This window comes from Myotis myotis, unplaced genomic scaffold, assembly GCF_014108235.1.
Source record: "Myotis myotis isolate mMyoMyo1 unplaced genomic scaffold, mMyoMyo1.p scaffold_m19_p_8, whole genome shotgun sequence".
In the NCBI taxonomy this organism is placed as follows: domain Eukaryota; kingdom Metazoa; phylum Chordata; class Mammalia; order Chiroptera; family Vespertilionidae; genus Myotis; species Myotis myotis.
This window is the reverse complement of record NW_023416390.1, coordinates 33,882,054-33,902,353: the sequence shown is the minus strand read 5'-3', so window position 1 is coordinate 33,902,353 and position 20,300 is coordinate 33,882,054. Positions and strand designations below refer to the sequence as shown.

Here is a 20,300-nt window from a genome sequence, read left to right as displayed (position 1 = left end):
CACTGTCCCCACCACCGTGATGGCCGCAGCGAGTGCTGTGACCACTGCCACTGCCCCTCCCGAGCCGTCCCCAGGCCCACCCAGGTCGAAGGTGGCCACTCCCCAGACTTGGAGTCTGTATTTCAGGGAGCCCTGGGCCCTCTGGAGGGACGCCTGCCACCCCTCTTCCCTGTGGGCTTGGCTGGAGGGGGTGCTGAGAATCTGCGCCAGGGAGCCACCCACACTGTCTGGAGGAGCTGCTGGGGGCCGGAGTGCTGGCCGGCTGTGGATTTCCTACGTGCTGATTAAAAATACGAGATGCTTTCAACGTAGGGTCCCAAGAAGCAGGCATCTTTACGAAAAAGAAAAGGGGGAAAGACAGGTGTGTGCATTCGCTTTCTCCCTTTCACGTATACCCTCACTCATTTGGTGGTTTCAGAAATAATAGCAAAAATCTTTTTTGGGGGGTGGGTATTAAAAGAATTCAAAATGATCAAACTCAGTGCTATTTATCAGGGCTGGGGCGGGGGAGGGGATCCGCTGAGAGCTAAGACCTTCTACAAATTCAAGATGAAGCCACGGTAGGCTGGGAAATTAAAGCGCGCATCCTCCGAGACAAGGCCCACTGCGCAGAGCTGATTTGGACCTTGAATGGGGGCTCTGTTCCTTCTGAAGCTGAGAGATGTGCAGGCTGGTAAATAAAGGACAGGCCACCTCTGCCATCGGGGAAATCACAACATCCCGGCCTCTGTTAAAAGGTGAGTGTGAAGTGAAGTTCAAAACCTCGCCCTTCTCACAGTCCTTTTGACGGCGCTTTCAGCAGGAGGAGGCGGACTTGAATCCCCATCTCTGAAGATGTTTCAGAGCCGGGCACATTGTCCGGTTCCCTTTGCCACTCGCGGTGCGCACAGAGGTGCATGGTGTCAGGAGAAGGGGCAGCGGGGACACCATGGGGGGCGAGGAAGATGACAGGTGTGAGAAAGGAAGAGACAACACGGTTAGATGGAGTCACAGAAGTGGGGAGGAAAGGGACACAATGGGGGAGGGGGGGAGGAGAGAGAATCGGGGGAGAAGCAGTGCCTACGCGGGCCGTTCTAATTATAGCGGATGTCTCTCAATGGAGCAGCATTGACCCGACTTTAGGAAACCTGACCTTCATTTACATGCAGCCCTCACTCACGGCCCATGTTTACCAAGCCTTACAAGGAAACCGCACAGATTCCGTCGCTCATTAGGGTGCAGGGCTTCTTTCTGAGGCGGTAAGCATGCTCTAAATCTCACCAAAGTGTGGTGAGGGCTGCACGTCTCTGTGAATATATGAAAACTGCTGAATTGAACACTTGAAATAATCTAAGTGTATGTCATGTGAGTTTTACCTCAATGAGGCTGTTTTTTTGTTGTTGTTTGTTTGGTGTTTTTTTTTAAAGGAAAACACTAGAGAGGGGTCATTTCGTTCAACATTGAAAAGCAATCAATAAGGAAGACAAAGTACGTCGCCTGGACAGTCTGGTGTGATGCGGGGATGGAGCAGGAGGAGGAGCTTGGGGACACTCAGAAGTGAGAGCTGAAGGCCTCGTGCAAGACTGAGCCCCAAAGCTGAGTTTGAGAGGGGACTGCCCAGGCCACCGGGCACCTGCTAAAGTCTGGCTCCATGCTGCAGACCTTCTGTGGGAGCTGCCCACTCCCTCCCTGTCCCGGGGAGTGAGCACAGGCCCACGTTCCCCGTCTTGGTGCCCACTGTTTTCTCTGCACCCACCATCTCCTCCTCTCTCCCTTCTCCCCACTGCACAGAAGTCCTCAAGACCCTTTAGTTCCTCCTCGTGCCTGATGGCCAGCTCACACCAAATGCAGTCCTCTGATTAGGGGAGGGATGAAAGAAAGAACATGTAGTAAGAAGTCCAGGTGGGAACATGCCAAGAAAAAACCTGTAAGAGTATGCAAGTGAGATTTTATACTTAAGGGTCAAAAATGAAACTGTTCTCTAGTTAAATGCTAGCCGAATGCAAGCTGCACACTGTTTAAATTCATCTGGTGTACTCCTCCGAGACACATAAGGGCGCTCTGAGCGGCACAGTTAGGTGGAATTTAAATCATTTCAAGAGATTCCTATTTCCCCAGCCTCATCTCTTTTTACATAATCAGCCAAACCATTTCTCAGGTTTGGTGCTCATGGCTGCCAAGTGACAAAAAGATTCTGTTTTGCGTCGAGGCTGGGGAAAGACCAAGAATGTCTTGAGGAAAACTCAACTACACAGGGAAGTTAACTAAATGTATGATCCCTCTTTGGTGACATAAATGTCCAGTCTTCAGAAACTTGGCTGTTTCTATTGCAAGTCACAGGAGTCAAATGACGGACGGACTGCTGCACAGGTTGTCCTGCCTGAGGCAAGGAAGGCGAACCGCCAGGACAGGCCACGGACAGCGCTGTCCACGGTGCTGAACGCCTTCGGCCAGATCATTCTGCACCAGGGACAGAAACACCAACACAAGGCTGCTTCCTCATGGCACATTCTGGCCCTTAATCTACTGGCATCACGTGGTTTGAAAAGGAAAGCGATGGTGTCCCCGGTTTAAGAAAGCTGCGTACAAAAACCCAGACTAAAATAAGCAGGTCAGTTAGTTAACATCCCATCCCACTGACCAAAGGTGAAATGTCAAAGATAAAAACATCCATTTTTTTTCACATCATAATGAATAGAGTGTGTCTTAGTTTGCTTAATTATGTCCCTACTGCTTAGATGAATTTCAGATTTTTGGCCTTAAATCAATACCTTTGTGTATGTTTTAATATCTAGAATTACTATGTTAGGGCAGCTTTCAAGATATGGGTCCCAGGAAATGAGCGTTTGTGGGCTCTGGAAACATGCTGTGCGCTGCTCCTGGGAGTTCTGTGCCTCCCCCGCCAGCACTGCCCAGGCACCCACACTGCCAGGCTCCTGAAGCCTGGAGACTGTGGCTGATATGAATCCAGCTCCCGCCCTGCCTGCCTCCTGATGCAGAAGTGCTCCATCCTCAGCGTGGCCACATCAGGTGGCACGGAGGGAAGGAGAGCCATGCAATGGGCTCCAGGAGAAGGAACCAGCACAGCTGGAGAATCGAAAGGGCACTTCCAAATCCCAGCCTGGCCACTCGGCTTTGGGTGACTCATTGGTTGTACCAGTAAATCAGTGTCTACACAGGCAGAAGAGCCCTCCGGAATACCGATGCTTGGCCTGCACAACCCAAACCTGGGTGCACAGGCCATGGTCCCAGGCCATCTACACCGAGCCGCACTGCTCTTCAACTGTGACCTAAGTGTGGTGCCAGGCCAACTGACAGACAAACGGACGACAGACAGACCCACTCACCAGTGCTAGGCTCTCTTCCAGAGCTGTGACAACAGAAGTAAATAAAACATAGTTGCTGTGCTGAATGGCCTGCATCCTAGTGAGGGGACATCAACAGACACACTCCCACACACACACACACACCTACTCACGCACACACCCACACACACACTCCCACACACACTCACACACCCACACATATTGCACACCCACACATACTCACACATACACACGCTCCCACACCCCCCAGCACACATACACACACACATATGCACCCACATACTCAGACACACACACACTCATTCACACACCCACACATACACACACTCCCACACACACACACACACACCTACTCACGCACACACCCACACACACTCATTCACACACCCACACATACACACACTCCCACACACACTCCCACACCCACACCTACTCACGCACACACCCACACATATTGCACACCCACACATACTCACACATACACACGCTCCCACACCCCCAGCACACATACACACACACATATGCACCCACATACTCAGACACACACACACTCATTCACACACCCACACATACACACACTTCCACACACACTCACATTCCCACACACATATGCCCACATATACATCCACACACACACACACACACTGGAGAAATGATAAGTGCTGGGGACAAAAACGAACCGCAGAGGGCAGAGGAAAAATGGGGTGAGGGTGGCGGGTCACTGCAGGCTTTAACCTCCCTCCATCCCGAAAACCATGAAAACACAAAAGCAAAGGGTGGCTGAGCTTTGTAGGACAAGAATCCTCTAGAAAGTTAAAACAGCCCAGAACTACAACACAAAAATGCCCATTACTGATACAGAAGATTATAACTTTAAGGGAAAAAGTTTAACTACTAGAGAGGCTCTTGGGCGGTTCAGAGGTGCTGTGATTAAAGCTACACAAACGACAGTGAGAGGACAGCCGGCTCACCGGTCCCTTCAGTGGCGGCGACGTTTGGGCCCGGCGACCTGCACTGTGAGGCCCGGCTGGACCCTGCGCCAAGGAAGCTGCCCCTCTTCTTAGCGCCGCACACACCGAACCCCGGGTGCTGTGATGTGGTTCTGGGGCGTTTCCCTGAGGTGATGGCGCCTCTCTGATTTTTAGCTTATTCTGTGTGCCATGTCCAGCAGGCACCAAGCACCAAGAAAGGTGCTCAGTGAAAAGGTCCTTCAGTAAAGGATGCTCCGAGACAGACTGAAGCACAAAGAAAAGAACATGAATTTGGGTGGACCTTTGAATGCTGGAGGAAACACAAACCTAGCATATGCACAAGTGTATCTTTAAGACCTAGAGGTTTAAAATATTATTTAAATACCAGCTTAAAAAAGGCTGTATTAATAGTAATCCTCACAGTTTGGGGCACTTTGGAAAATACATTATTACCATTGGAAAATGATAAATTACATCTCCGTTTTAAAAAGATTTCCAGTCCCCTCAGGCATCATGTGTAATCTTTTGCCATGTTTGAAGTCAACGGTGGTGTGTTTTTTTTTTTAAATGAAATCAAAGGCTAATTTGCAAAGTCATAAAAATAATATCTCATGCACATTTGAAATAATACTTGAAAAAAGTTCTTGTTCAGTCTATGTAATTTCATGACCTTCTCCTAAACCATGGGACAGGTGGTCTGACTAATGAAAGGGGTCCCTGTGGTTCCCAAGCCTTTATTGACGGTGGGTGGCACGGCACAGCCAGAGCCGTGAGTGACAGCACCGAGGTATCAGGTGCCTCAAACGGAAGGCCTGGCCACTTGAAAGAGAGGTTCCGCACGTCTCAGAAACCCCATTCCTTTCCGCCACACCTGGGCCTGAACAATACCCCAGTCAAGGGGCTTGAGGTTGCTGGGCCGGACGCCCTCACTCCTTGAGCCACCCAGCCCACGGGGAAGCTGCAAAGGGCTGGGTCCCACTGGTAGTCCACCCAGAGCTGTCACACAGAGAGCCCTGGAACTCAACTAGGGCAACCACTCAGGACCACAGGGGAGAAGCACATCACTTAGGAGTGTGACCATGACTACATATGGAGGGAGCGAGTGTGTGTGCGCGCGCGCGCCTGCGTGATGGAACGCTGAAACACCAGATATTTACTGACTGGACAAATAACTACCCAGTGCTGCCTGTGGGAGGCGCTCTCTTGGGGCCTGGGGAAATAGCAGCAAATACAACAGAAAGGCATTATAGGTTTAAAAACCAGATATAGTTAACAGTGCAAAAACCTAACAGATGAATCCAACTGTAAGTACATAGTCACATGTAAGGCTACAGATTGCGGTGTGGATCTAAAAGGTATTCAAAATATATTTACGTAAATTTGCATCATGAACTGCCTTCGGTACCTGTTTAATACCTGTATAATCCTTTAAAAAAATAAACATTTTTGATGAAAATATGGGGGGAAAGCCCCCACCTTTAAATTTGAGGGTAATTGTTCTACGATTTTTTTTTGAAGTGTGAGATGACTTCTTCAACAGCCCCCGAAAAGAGAAAATTTCTCTTTCCTAAAATTTTGTTAACCTGCTGCTAATAAAAAATGACTGTGGTACATATTTCATGTAGATTCCAGGGCGGGAGTTACACTGTCACTTCCCCTGCCTGAAAACTGGACGTCATCAACCTACTCGTGTCCTAACTGGTGGCCGGCGAGCCCCACTGCAGACGCTCATTGGCGTGAAGAAGCAGAGACATGGAGGTCACCTGCTCCTTGAATGTTGGAATCAACCTGGTGTGCTGTCAATGGAAGATGACTATACTATTAAAACAGTGTATTTGAAATATAGGGTGTCCCCCAAAATATGCACACCTTTAAGAGCTGATAGCTCAATGTATCTTTCTTTTCAGATGTAACCCATTGGAATTAACGATTCAAAGTGTGTATACATTTTTTGGGATACCCAGTATTTACAAGGTCACAGCTATGTAGCAGGTAGGATGACAGAAGGTTCCCCAAATCAGACAGCAAATGAACAGATCACAGTGGACTGTCTGTTTCCACCCCAAATCTAGTTAAGATTTCTCCTCCTTGGCCGGAGCCGGACAGTTTCCCACACTTCGAGAGCTCTAAGCTCTGATGGAGGGCGGGCTGGCGTGGTGGGAGGCACGTGAAGAGCCCTGTCACCTAGGATACGGGGACACTGTTGATTTTTCTGGCATATACAAGGGACTCCGATGGTGGGTGGCACCCGGGGGAAACAAAGGCTCCATCTGAGGTGCTTAGAGGAACCACCTTAACGAGGGGAGGGCCCGTCCGGCTCTGCCTGGGACAATCCCAGTTTATGTCTGTTCCTGGTTTAATGATTATCATATGGGCACCACATCTCAACCCCACTCTGCAGTCATTTCTAAAAATGACAAGAAGAACACAGTTCAAAGGAAATCTAATCACCACGATGGCTCAGCTGTAGGCCAGTGAGCGGTTTCACAAAAACAGAAAAGCCGATCTGAAAACCTGCCCCCAAGTGTTTCATGCTATCGAACCTCATGACAACCTCCTGTCAGTCTCAAATCGAAAACACGCCTGCGACCGGTAGATGCTGGAAACTCTGTAACATGACACGTAATTTTAACGCAGACGAAAATCTGTCAAATATTATACTCGGGTAACTGTCTCCACCAACAACCCCATGGATGAAGACGCCACAAATAATATCTTCATTCAAAACCGCAGGAAAAAACACTGGTTGGTTTCTGAAGTGTTGTTTAAAGTACAGCCTTTTCCAATAGCTTAATAATAGTGGCCAAATGAATGGCTCTTATTTAGTATTTTCCATTTTTCTGAACGAGAAGCCATTCAAAGTGTAATGGCCGTGTTTAAGATTAAACTTACTCCTGACAAAAAGCAACCACTGATTCAGCATTAACTCTAGAACATTCTCTTATAAAAGGATCTGGCTTCATTTGCACCACAATAGTTTTATCATATTAGCTCTACAGCTATCTTGGAATTTGGGCTTTGTCCTGGCAAAAATAATACAATGCGACAAAAGAAAGTGCGTGGAGATCCTGCGATGGGTTTGCTGTGAGTTTAAAGAGTTTTCTTTATCGCGGCTACAATTTTGTCAATATAGTTCAATAGGGTACTGTGGTGGATCTTTGGGGAAATTGCTGTAAAATAAAATGAAAGATAGGATTGTGTTCGCAAACATAATAACTGACATTTTTCCCATTTTCCTTAAGCAGAAGCCCAGTCCCCTGTGGCTGAGGGAAGGGTCAGTGGGAGAGCGACAGCCCCGGCCCGGAGGTGGATCTGTAGCTTGCTATTCATCAAAGGACCCCGGTTCCCATTCTTCCTGCCGGTGCCTTTTGTCCCCTGGAGGGAGGTGAAAAGGAAGACTGCCCACCAACCTCCGCAGTCAGGACGCGGGCCTCCTCCCGCCCTGCCCACCCCGATCCTCAGGAACACAGTATTTCTCTTCTCCCCATGCCTGCAGAAGCTCTCCGATGATCTGTAATTGTCTCTTGAATATGCTCTGGCCAATGGCTCCTGCCCACACACCTGTGATGTCCTTCGGCACAGGTGGCCAGGGCCCTGGCTGTCTCCTGGGAGCCCATCGCTGGCCGGGGTGGGGGAGACGCCAAGTCCCCGCCGGAAGGGAGGTTTTCCAGGTCCTCTGGGCGGGAGACTGGAGAGAGGGTCTTCCTTCCCTTTCCAGGCCCACGGGGGTGTAACCCAGGTCACACATCCGAGTTCTCCCCATTTCCCACGGTCTTCAGCAAACACCCTATTCTGCAATTCTGAGCAGGGAAGGGCTGCCGGGAGTAGCTTCCGGGATATTTTTAGTGTCCCTCTGTTTCCCTGGCTCTGGCTCACAAAAGGAAGAAATAGGTATACATCATTTCTTCCATGAAATCCAAGTGCCTTTCCAATTCTAGATCTCAGGACTTCCTCATAGGTGAAGGTGTCTCTGACCTTGGGATGGCGGTGGTCTATGGGACAGGGACACCCTGCAGGCCAGGGAGGTGCGGTCTGGCTGGGGAACTCGGCCCCGCCAGGAGGCATGTGCGTTCGGGCAACTGAACAGACTTGGCACTTACCTGATGAGGATGAGTGGAAAATGAAAGCGAGAAGATGCTGATACTAATGAGAAGAGCACGGCACTTATGAGCTTACTATGGAAAAGGGGCACAAGAACGGAATTCAGCGGGTAAGCCCATGAGCAGATCCAGAGCCTGGGACACTCGTGGTATCCAAGGCAATCAGGTGAAGGAAGAAGGCAGAATGGTGACATGGAGACACCTGTGCAGGTGGGTGCACACGGCTTGGGCTTCCATCTGCAGGTCACACCCCTGATCCCTGCCAGCTGTGTGCCCTTGGGAAAGTGATTCTAATTCTCTATGACTCAGTTTTCTCATCTAAAAATAAGGATAATAGTTCCACCTCACCAAGTTGTACGGGCCAGATATAGAAAGTGCTCAATCCAAGCCAGCACGTGGTAAATAATGACATTCTGTAAAATCAGAGGGAACATCCACAGGGCAGACCCTGACTGAGGCAGACCCTGCTCTAGGCTGTGGGAACAGAGACATGGATTAGACAGCGTCCTCACCCTTAAGAAACTGTAAGATTACTCAGGGAAGATGACAGGTAATAAAATCACTGAGTAACTTCTGCAGGTTGTTAGGAAGGGACAAGTGGCATGGAGAAAGCAGTGGAGAGGGCTGTGGCCACAAAGGCCTCATGTGTAAGATGAGAGGTTCCCGGGACAGCACGTGACAAGGCCCTGTGGTGGGATCACAGGAGACGGATGCTGCAGCTGGTTTGTAGGACAATGACACTTAGCACTGACATAAACATCTTCCAAGTTATTACATAGAAAGCAACCTTTTCCTGGCTCCATGCTATCCCCTGGTAGGAGTTTACAAAATGTATTTAACCAATCCCATAGACGCTGTGTCCCATTTCTGAACTGTTTTTAGATAGAGCAGAAACGTAACATGTTAATAGTTAAAGCCAGTTACGACATAATCCAATTTTTGGAAATAAGTAAGAACACAGACAGATACACTGAAAAGGATATATCCCCCCAGACTAATACTTTACTGTTGGGAGTTTTTGTTTCGTTTTTAGCAGAAAGCTTCTCTGCACTTTTAATTTTTCCAAATTACAATGTTTTATAATCAAGGAAAAATGCAAAGTTGTTATTGCAAAAATCGAGGAAGGGAAATGGAAGTCAGCCCTTTGCTAGCAGGAAGAGGCGGGCCTTAAACAGGTGGACCTAACACACCGGACACCAATGTCATATTGTGTCCCAGCCACATGTAACGTCATATCCATTTGCTGGGAGCACTTTTACACAGTACATTTATTACTGATGCTTCTAGAAAAAGAATTTAAACATGAAAAAGAACATAATTAATGCAATTTTAAGGAAAAAAGGAATATTGTTTGAAAGGACAAGTACATTCTTTTTTAAAAAACAATAATCATCCAGGAACTTGTATTGCACTTTGGTTCACCGTATGGTGGGAGCCCACAGAGGAAAGGTGCGTGAGAGCCAGGTGCTGGCTCGGGTAATAACCTGGCCCGTGGCTGCCTTAGATGGTCTCACGTGATGGTAATTTTTCCAGAGCGTGTGGCCTGGGTGGATGTGCAGCTTCACAAATCTCATCTGGGGGCCTGACCCGTGTCTGGCTGGTGCTGATTGATGGGGGCCTGATGTGCCCCCAGACTTCAATTTCCTCTGTACCCACCATGAAGGCGTCCTGCTCAGAGACAGCGAGCCCTGCTCCTGGACACAGGCTTTCCAGACGTGCTGATGTCCAAGAAAAGCAAGTCAGAAGACGCCCAGGTGCTCTTTGGAGAGTGGAAGTGCTTGTTTTCCTTTTGCATTAATGCCATTTTTGATGTGAAATGAACGGAGGATCAACAGCTGTTGGAATGTGGCGTTTCCAATCTCAGACAACCAAGCTTAAAATTGTGAAATGCAGAGAGCAACTGTGTTTTCTAACTATACTATACAGAGAAAATATTTCTAACATAGTAATACTTATTCCAGTGATAATTTCAGAGTCCAGCTAGGAACGATTTACTGACAAATACGATGAAAAAACAGTGCCCACTGGAAAACATAACCGACAGGGCTGTTAACGTGGTCAAATGCTGCAGAGAGCAACCCTCATATTAGACCTGAATTCTTCTGTTTTTGTTTTTAAATTTATTGATTTTTTTTAGAGTGAGAGTAAGGGGGGGGGGAGGGGGAGAGAAAGAGGGAGGGGAAGAGAGAGAGAGAAACATCAACTTGTTGTTCCACCTATTCATGCATTTATTGGTTGACTCCTGTATGTACCCTAACCAGGGATCAAACCTGGGTGCATTGGGGCAACACTCTAACTAACTGAGCTACCCAGCCAGGGCTAGACCTGAATTTTTGAACTACAGCCAAATAGAAAGATCAGTGTGGGAAATGTATGACATACTTATCAATAATATTAAGCCCCCAAACTGTGTTTTAGATGTAATTATAATTGTTTTCTTGTAAATACGTGCACATTTTAAGAGACACTGAAATATACATGGAAACACTGCCATGCCACTGTAATAAGATTTTAAAGTCCCACGGCAGAAATAATGTCGCAATTAAAATAGCATTTATAACTAAATATGTTTAACTGTTTCTTCATATAAAAGAGTAAAATTTTAGGTCATTTAAAATAACCATCTGTTTCTCCATGATATAAAAATTTTAGTATCATTGTATAATTAATATTAATATCGCTTTTTGTTAATAATCTTATCTGTCAGATAGTAAAGCCAAGATGTAATGAATGATATATTCATGGGAAGAAGTTTAAGGATGTAAAACCAAGGTAATATACAGACACTAATAGAGAAAATGCACAGAGCGTTTGAGTATAACTCTGACCAACCACTACAAAGCTGGCTATCAGCTGTATCCATTCTCTCTCTCTCTCTCTCTCTCTCTCTCTCTCTCTCTCTCTCTCTCTCACTTGCATTTCCAGAACCCCTCCTCCCCCACCCTCACTTCTATTCCTTTCTTCCTGGTACCTGAAAATGTTAAATCGTTTAGGCCTTTCCCTTTCTGCATGTATTTATAAATTCTGTAATAGGAAGTGAGGAGAAATTGTAAAGCAGTGGTTCTCAACCTTCTGCTTCTAAATACAGTTCCTCATGTTGTGACCCAACCATAAAATTATTTTCATTGCTACTTCATAGCTGTAATGTTGCTACTGTTATGAATAGTAATGTAAATATCTGATATGCAGGATGGTCTTAGGCGACCCCTGTGAAAGGGTCATTTGACCGCCAAAGGGGTCGCGACCCACAGGTTGAGAACCGCTGTTGTAAAGGATCTGACAGTGTGATTGACTTTTCTTAAGTAATTATTTGATTCCTACGTTGAGGACCTGAGCGAAGCACATGCCCTCCAGCCTCTGAGCTCTTACAGAATTTTATGGCCCAAATAGTGCCTGTCTTCTCTGGGGCCACTTCCAAGTATACCCGGCACCACTGCCTGTGATAACATGCCTACTACACGCTACAGTCTCAGTTGGGACGATGCTTGGTAATTCACGCATTCCGGCCAGCCTCGGTTTCAGAATGTGAACAGGAGTGTCTGAGCCAGCGCTCACCCTCATTTCACTTGTCTCCGCCGGACAAAGTACCTATATTTCAACTTGTTTACGGACTGTCATTCCTCCTTCCCCTCTAGAGGCCGGGAACGCGGCCAGGGCCATGGGTGCCACACAGCAGGTGGTCCGCATAGTTGTGGAAAAAATGAAATAAAATACCTGCTGGGAAATGCACCTAATTAGATCATCCCTACTGAACTTCGCGCGGTTTTACTGACGACTCTGAAACGGGTTGAGATAATCTAAGGTAGGAAACTCAGTTTTAAACTCTAGTCATTATTTTAAACATGCTCAACATGCTTGTGATGGCCCCTGTGGGTGCTGGAAGCTGTATCCATCCCAGTCCACATGCTTTGTCTCAGGGGCACCAGGTATGCTGGGGAACAGATCCTGGAGCACCACCAAAGCATTTTATTATAAAAACCACTTAACCTGAAAAATGCAAAGAACTTTATCACTTAAAACGGGCAGAGGCCTTGGAGCTCATTTTGCGAGCCCACCGCGCCAGCCGTCACCATGCGGCCCATTCCTCTTTGAGGAGGTTCTAGTGAAGACAGACAAGATGACGACACAGGGTAATAGGGTAGAAAGTGGGGGCAGGGCGACCCCTTCTGATTGGGGAGGAGACGAGCAGGTGGACAGTGTAAGCCAGATCTCCATGAAAGTGAGAAGAAAAGGAAGCCTGGGAAAGTGGGTAGAAGACCACAGAGCCGGAGCCTCCATCGTCTGGATCAGAGCTTCAGGACCTCGGCACTGCTGGCACTTGGGGCCGGATCACTCTTTGCTGGGAGGCGCCATCCTGCACTCTAGATTATTTAAAAGCCTCTCCGCCTTCTTCCCACAAGATTCTAATAGCATGCCCCCTCCCCTCCCAGCTGTGATAATCCAAGAACATCTGAGATACCATCAAATGTCCTGGGGAAGGGGCATGTAGCCACTGGTCTAGATGAAGATACGGAGGGCCAGAGGGGCTGAGCGATGTGGTCCAGGTGTTACAGCAATTGGCAGCAGTATCCTTCTCCACCATCTGTTTAAAAGGATTTCTAGACTCTGCCAGGGAAAATGAGAATGGCTGGCCTTCAGGCATGAAACGCACTGCTCCCCGTTCTGATGTGAAGGGCAGCAGTTCCCCTGGTCAGCACCTGCTGCTAGAAATAGCTGATAGGAAGGAACTAAGGAGGCAAAGTACAAAGTACAAAGCCTGATTGGGAGGAAGAAAAACATACCCTTACCCCCTGCAGCCAGGTACCCCAGGAAGCTCCTGCTGTCTCCTTGGCGGCATGCGGAGAAAGGAAAGCAGGCTCTGAGCAGAGAAGGGGCCGGGGTCATCCCTTTAATTAGGCGACTAGCTGGCGAGGAACAGACGCCGCGGCTGAGACAGGGAGTGCCCAGCGCTGAGATGAGAGCCCACGGGCCCTTTAACACTGAGCTAAGCGGAAGGTTGATGACAAACCCCAGGGAGTGGGTTCTGAACGCGCCGGCCAAGATTTGGGGGGAACCGGTGATAAAGGAAAAGTTCAGGATAAGCGAGACGAGGGAAATGTCTACCTATATTATAGTTCCTTGAAAAGCAAGCTCTACAAAAAGGTAATCAAATTCTTAAAATACAATGTTTTCATGTTAAGTCTTCATTTCTTTTACGCAGAGCATAAAAGATAAACTTTGAAATCAGAAAGACCTGGGTTTGAATTCTAACTACTTATTAGGAGTGTGGTCTTAAGTTTCTCAGCCTCTTACCTCAGTGATCAACAGGGACAATGCTTCTTGGGAAATGAGAGTTAGAAGCCGAGCTCCTGCCACAGAGTCAGATAACAACAAAGGCAGTCCGTGTGGGGGGTTCCTCTTTCCCCTCATTAAAACCCTCCTACATAGCAAGCCTCCTGGCGAGGGTCACACTACCACCACCTGCTGGTCACATACTAAAATTGCCAGCATACTATCCAAGGAGGAAAAAAGCGCTCAAATGTAAAAGCAAAAACTGATGAACTGACAGCAGCCGGGGGACCCATAGCTGAAACACATGCTGGCTCCATGGGGAGGGAGAAACAACAGTGAGTGCCAAAGCGGAAACCTGTGTTTCTAGCCTGTCATTAAAACAGCCACACAAAAGCATGTCCAGAGTGGGAAACAATATGTCAACGTTAGCAACAGCTCAAATGCTTCAGCGTCACAAACCCCTGTCTGGTAACCACAGATTCTGACGGGAAGACACGAGATGAAAGGGTCAGAAGGAAATGCGCGTGAGCACGCACACATCTTCCCCGGAGAGGAGCGAGATGGATACGGTTTTATACTTGATGCTGACAAGGCTGGACGAGGGCCAGGCGGAGGCGGGCTGCGTGAGAGTCACTTGAAGCAATGCGATATATTGGCGGTGATGGCCAGTCAGTGTGGAAGATGAACAGTTGGAATGAAGCAATCGGCGGAGGGGTGGGGCCAGCAGAACAACCTGCCAGTCAAGAGGCGGGGACGCCTGGCTGCCACGGCAACAGCAACAGTTGAGGCCCTGGGGCCAAGGCTGGTACTCACAGAGTCCCGCCCGGAGGGGGCCGCAGCACAGGTGTGATGCATCTAACCGGCGTTTTGCCTTGGAGCAGTGGTTCTCAACCTTTGCTGCACATTAGAATCACCTGGGAATCTTTTTAAAATCCTGATTTCTGGGCCTCATCCTCTGGAAATCAGGATTTTAAAAAGATTCCCAGGTGATTCTAATGTGCAGCCAAGGTTGAGAAGCACTGCCTTGGAGTGAGCTATGACAGCCAGGTGTGCTACAGATGACCCCAGGGGTCCCCTGCTGCACACAGGAAAGCTAACTCTGGGCCAGTGCTTCTAGAGAAAATCACCTACAGATAAAGTGATTAATAATAAAAAAAAATCACACGCTCCCAATAAGATTCAAGAAAACCCTCAGCCAATAGCGGCTACAGAGATAATTGCTCTGAACCTATCAATAAAGCTCAGCTGCCCCTCATTGACTGCAAACACCGATTTCTTTCACCCGGGATTATAAGTTGGTGTTCCCGGGCGCACTCCGGCCATTACGGTGATAAACAGTTTGAACCACAACAGGCTCTGACATGTAGATCAATTCCGGGTCCATAAAGAATCTGCACAAGGGGTTCCAGGACAGGAATTTACAGCCACCAGTTTTTATTCCCTCTCGCTGCAAAAATTACTTCTGTCAAACACTTAGGAGAGTGAGGAAAAATGTAAAAAAATTAATTTTTCATGGACTATGGGAACAGCCTTTTTCAATGCAGAAGCCCAAGATGAATATGTTTCTGCATTTAAAAAATTACGCCGAGCAGCACGCGGCGCTTGGTTGCGGGGGACCCCGTCCTCCGCGCTGCCTGCGAGCCCGCAGACGCCAATTTGAAACCCTGAACGGAGCTGTCTGGGTTTTCTCGGAGGGCAGATGCAGGTCTCATGTTAGCAACGCCAAATTACATCAGACATTTAATTTTAAACCTCAGGTACTTAAATGCAAAGCCTCACAACAGCAATAGTCATAAAGCAGTGGGGCACGCCGGCGCACAGAGCCGGCTCCTCCTTTCGTCCCCCCTTCGCTTACCCGGAGCCTCCTCTTTTGTGCTCTGCGCACTACAAAGTGATCGCCCTCATTACGAGCTGCTTACAAGACAGACCCCCGGGGTACCTGAGCCTGAGTGGGGAGGACTTGGCAAAGTTCTCTGGAGCCAAAGTCTTAATTCAGTGTGGACCACGGAGCAGAGAAAAATGGCATCCCAATGTTGTTATTATGATGATGTTTTAGAATAAAAGCATATTCATTGATTCATGGGCATTTGAATTCAAAAGCTGCTTAGCTTCTCCTGTCCCTGCTGCTAGCACAGTGTAGGCTTTTTATGACTCCAACATCCAAACTGAAGACTAAGGGGAAAAAGATAAAAACGATTAAAAAAAAAACAACAGAGAGAGAGAGGGTGGGGTTTGTATCAACTGCCACTTACAAAGGAAGAGCGTGGCAGAAAGCTCTCCGTCCTGCTTGTGTCTTTTGTGATTATTTTCCAAGCACGGAAGGGAGTGTTGGTGCCCGAGTTGAGGTCTTGCAGTCCATTCATAAATGCGTTTTCTTGAAGCCGTTCGTCAGATCCTGTGCCTGGACATTCATTAACAATGGCTCAGGTCTGGCCCCTTGGCGACTCATGAAGGCAGGGACGGTGCCATCAGGAGGCTAGCACGATAGATACCCTCACGGCAGACAGACAGGGCTTCTCAACCCCCAGGTGTCCTGAAATCACCTATGGGGCTTGGTAACATGCTGTTCTGATCCAGTAAATCTTGGGGGAGCCTAGGACCCCGCTTTTCTAGCCAATTTCCAGGGGCTGCCTATGACCATTTGAAAAGCAGGATTTAGAGCAGGGGCGGGGAATGTTCGGCCCGCGTGCCATATAAGACTCACAAAATCATTTGGTCTGGCCCTGCTAAGGTGCTAGGAGTGAGTTAATTAATTGTTTGACCAAATAGAGCAGGCTAATTTTTAAGTCGGTAATTCTGTATGACCCATAAAAAATGTTATAAATATCCAAATGGCCCCTGGCAGAAGAAAGGTTCCCCACCCCTGATTCAGAGGGTGGTTCTCAAACCTTAGCAGGCAGCATCAGTGCACGGAGGGCTTGTTCCCACACAGGTCAGAGAGCCCCTCCCATTTTAAATTCAGTCTGGATGGGACCTAAGGACCTGCATTTCCAGTCTGTCCCCCAGGGGGCGCGGCTGCCGCCTGTCTAGGAAGCACACCATGAGTTGCTCCGTGAGGTGGAGCTAAGATATGGAAAGAGGCCACCTGAATTTGCACCCCTGCCCTTAGGAGGGTGTGACCTTGGACAAGTGATACTGAATTCTTAGGTACCTATCTACCCACCAGTAAAAGGAACCTGCAGGTGTCTATTCCCTGAGGATCAAATGACATCATCCACAGGAAAGCCTCAATAATATTAGCTCCTATTACTACCACTGTGGCATCACTGGATTTTTCTATTTAAAATGTCAGCTGTCAGTTACAAGACGATGTTTGGGGCTCTCACTGCTCAGCCCTCTCCTCTCGGCTCTCCTGCTGTTGTCCAGCTCACACTCTCATTTTACTGCAGCTCCTCGGTTCTCCCACCTCCTGGGGCCTCCGCTCCAAGTCTTTGTCCAAATTGCCTCAGTGCTTATAATAACTTCCTCCTGTGGCTTTGCACAAAAAAGCCCGCCTGGTTCTTGAAGCTTCGCTCAAGTTTGATGCTCTTTGGTTAGTTTTCCTTGATTAACTCTACCGGCACCATTTCAACAGGCTTTCTCTCAAGTTCCCCATCCACATCCCACAGCAGGCTGGTACCAGGCACAGACTTGGGTTTCTCATCTCCTTGCTCCCTAACATTGGGGAGCCTAACTAGTCTTTAGCAAACATACTACATGAATTAAGAAAGGTGACCCCAGGGCATTAATATATGAGAGATCACTCTGCAAATTAGAAACAGCATTCTTACACAGGCGACCTTGCTCTCCTACAGGTGTTTTATAAATACGTGTGCGATCAACTTCTGTGGGAAGAAACTTCCAACCACACCAAGGTCAGGAAATAGCGTCTTTTCAGGGTTTGGTGGCACAGCCCATGGCACACAGGTGCAGCCAGGCACAGAGCTATGAAGGCGAGGGACGCAAGCCAGTGAGCCTTTGTCCAGGAAAGAACTGTGCGGAAGCCCAAATAGATTGGATTTTAGATTAATGTGCTGCTTCCAACATCTTTTCTATAAAAATATTCTGAATGTAGGGAAGGCAAAGATTGGGGGTGATGCCCTTTTTTAGAAATTTGTTTTTCTAACCTTCCTTCTTCCCAATGGGGAATAACTGTAAGAATAAGACTTCTGTGGTATTTCTGGATTTTTTTTCTGTGATTCCCACAGCACCTAGGGGGCAGAACCTAAAACTGTCCCTCTACAACCAGGCAGTGTTGGTGACTAGAAGGCGGGGTTGGGGGGGGGGGCGGGACATGGATTAAGAGTTCCTCCCACCCTCCAAGGTACAAGCCACCTCCACGGAAGGTGGCGACAGCATAACCCCAATCAGCTAGTAATACTAACACTAAATGAAAAAATCAATGCATTTTCCAAGTATCTGATAATTCAATAATTAAATCCGTGAACTGCCTGCTCCTTTTAAGATAAGTAACACCTATAACAATAGAAGATGCTCAGTACGGAAGACGCAAACAGGTGTTGTGCTGCGCACCTCGCAACAACGCAAAGGGGGGAAGGACCCCCAGGTTGCAGGTGTGAATGCAAAGGCTCAGGAGGTGAGGCGCCTCCCGAGGCCTCCTGGGCGGCAGGTGGGGCAATGACAGTGGCGCTGATGTGTGACACAGGAAGGCCCCCAGGCCTCTCGGGCAGGTGATGGCTGGGAATGCAAGTGCCCCATCACAAGGGAGTCATTTACAATGAGGAGGATCCTGCGCATCAGGGCTCTCAAGGGACAGTCATGATCTCAGACGAAAGCAGAGAGCCTGGAAGAGCCCCTTCGCAGGGTGAAGGCCACCCCTGTCCTCTCCCGCAGCACCAGAGCTGGGTGCTGGCTCGGGGACGTTGCACTCCAACGCCAAGCCACCGCCTGGCCAGGCCCTCCCTGCCACGGCCTCCCGGGAGCAGCCTTTACGGACTCCCCATGTCCTCCTCGCTGGGTCCGGGGACATCTTCCTTTAAGGCCTGGTGTGGACTCACCAGAATATGGATGGTGTTTACCTGCAGCAGCAGCTGGTGGGTCTACAGGGAAGACCTGACGCTGAATCTTTTAATTAGAACAAATTATGCTGAAATTACTCGAAAGCCCTGTCTGATAGATGACATACAACAGTGGGAATTCCTTAAACACCAGTGAGCAGGTCACAGGCAAAATGCCACAGGCAGAGAGGATGCAGGAAGCCAGCAGCCCGACGCTGCAGGACTTGATTGGTGCACACCCATCAGGGCAGTGCATGTGTTTCCCAAATAGCTGGGCCCACAGAAAAGGGGGAGACACTCCAAGATTTCCAGGATATACTGGGAATATTGGAGAATGACTTGTGCATTTTCCTTTGATGGAAACCCCCCTAAACATACAAAAGGAGCACTGATGGAGGGAGCCGAGTGCAGAAAGTGAGATCCAGGGCATGAAGTCTGCCGTTATCTCTCAGCTCTGCCGTCACGTGAGCCTCAGTAAGCTGCTTGCCCTGTCTGCCTGCGGCCTCATTTTCCCAATTTGTCAAGTGGATATGAACAGCTACACCTCCCTGAATCAAAGAGGAACAAATGAGCTGAATGGGCGACACAGCCCATCAAGGAAGACTAGACGTGCGGGGCCGACATGTTGCCCCACGTGCTGCTACAGAGCGGAATGCGGAGAGCTCAGGGCGCCGAGTCCAGCCCCTGGCCTACAACCGAGGGCCGTGAGGTGGCCGCGGGTCCATGGGGCCGCGTCCTCTCTTACCACTGCTGATGGCCGAGTTTGCAATGACCGTAGCCTCACTCCACTGGTCGGCACTGGAGACAGAGTAGGACCGCTGCTGCATGCCGTCCGGTCGGCTGCTGAAGGAGCCCAGGCTGATGCCGCCGGCCATCTGAGACCCAGATGCACTAGTGACATTCCCTAGGAATAAACAAGTCGGGTGAACAGGCTGCGGACTGCAGACCCCAGAAGCCAGCTCCAGTTAGTCTAAGGGGCCTGCGCACCTGCGCACAGTGGGCCCTGGCGATGAGAGAGCTGTCGTCCTGCTTACGTGGAGGCGGAAGCTTCACACAAAACAATATGTATTCAGAGGAACGGGAGGGTGCAGTGAGTCTTGGGTGCTTGGCAAAGCATGGTGAGGGGCTAATGCCTCAGATGACTGCGCCCGAAACAATCCCACACAAAGACACCCGGCACAACCGTCTCTAGATGGAGCCCAGGTGCAGACAGGAGACCTCCTTTAGGAAAAAGCCAGCAAGGAGGGCCCTACAGGAGCTGCCGTGTGGTAATGACCGCCAAACGGGAGTCAGTTTTGGTGCCAGAGAATTGTGTCCACAGTGAAGATATACTTGACAATCAACACAAACCAAAGTTCCTGGATGCATGTGCAAGGAAACCAGGCGAGTTTACCCTTGAACTTGAAAAGACGAGTCAGAGGAAAAACAACCTTAGCCACTCCATGGCGCACATGGAGGGTGATGAGAAAGTTTCCACTGTAACTTAGGGATCTGCATTAGTTGCTCCACTTTAAAATGAATCACTTTCTGGTGACCCTACTTTTAGGTTCCATGCCTTTCTCTACCACCCCGCCAACCACACCTTGCTGCTAGTGAGCTTGTTAGCTCTATGTGCAGAGCTTCAAAGGATTAGGTTTCCTTTTTACACTTTCCTCC

At 48.7% G+C, this 20,300-nt stretch overlaps 1 protein-coding gene across 8 annotated transcripts in view; it reads right to left on the bottom strand.

Annotated features, from left to right (window-relative positions):
- AGAP1 (ArfGAP with GTPase domain, ankyrin repeat and PH domain 1) overlaps positions 1-20,300 on the bottom strand; it is a 413,197-nt gene that overhangs the window by 100,879 nt on the left and 292,018 nt on the right. For 6 of the 8 annotated variants that reach the window (XM_036318654.1, XM_036318655.1, XM_036318656.1 and 3 more), the window contains one exon: positions 19,390-19,548. The exons of the other annotated variants lie outside the window; for them this stretch is intronic. In XM_036318654.1, the coding sequence (XP_036174547.1) occupies positions 19,390-19,548 (159 nt within the window). The remainder of the gene's footprint in view (positions 1-19,389; positions 19,549-20,300) is intronic. 8 annotated transcript variants of the gene reach the window in all.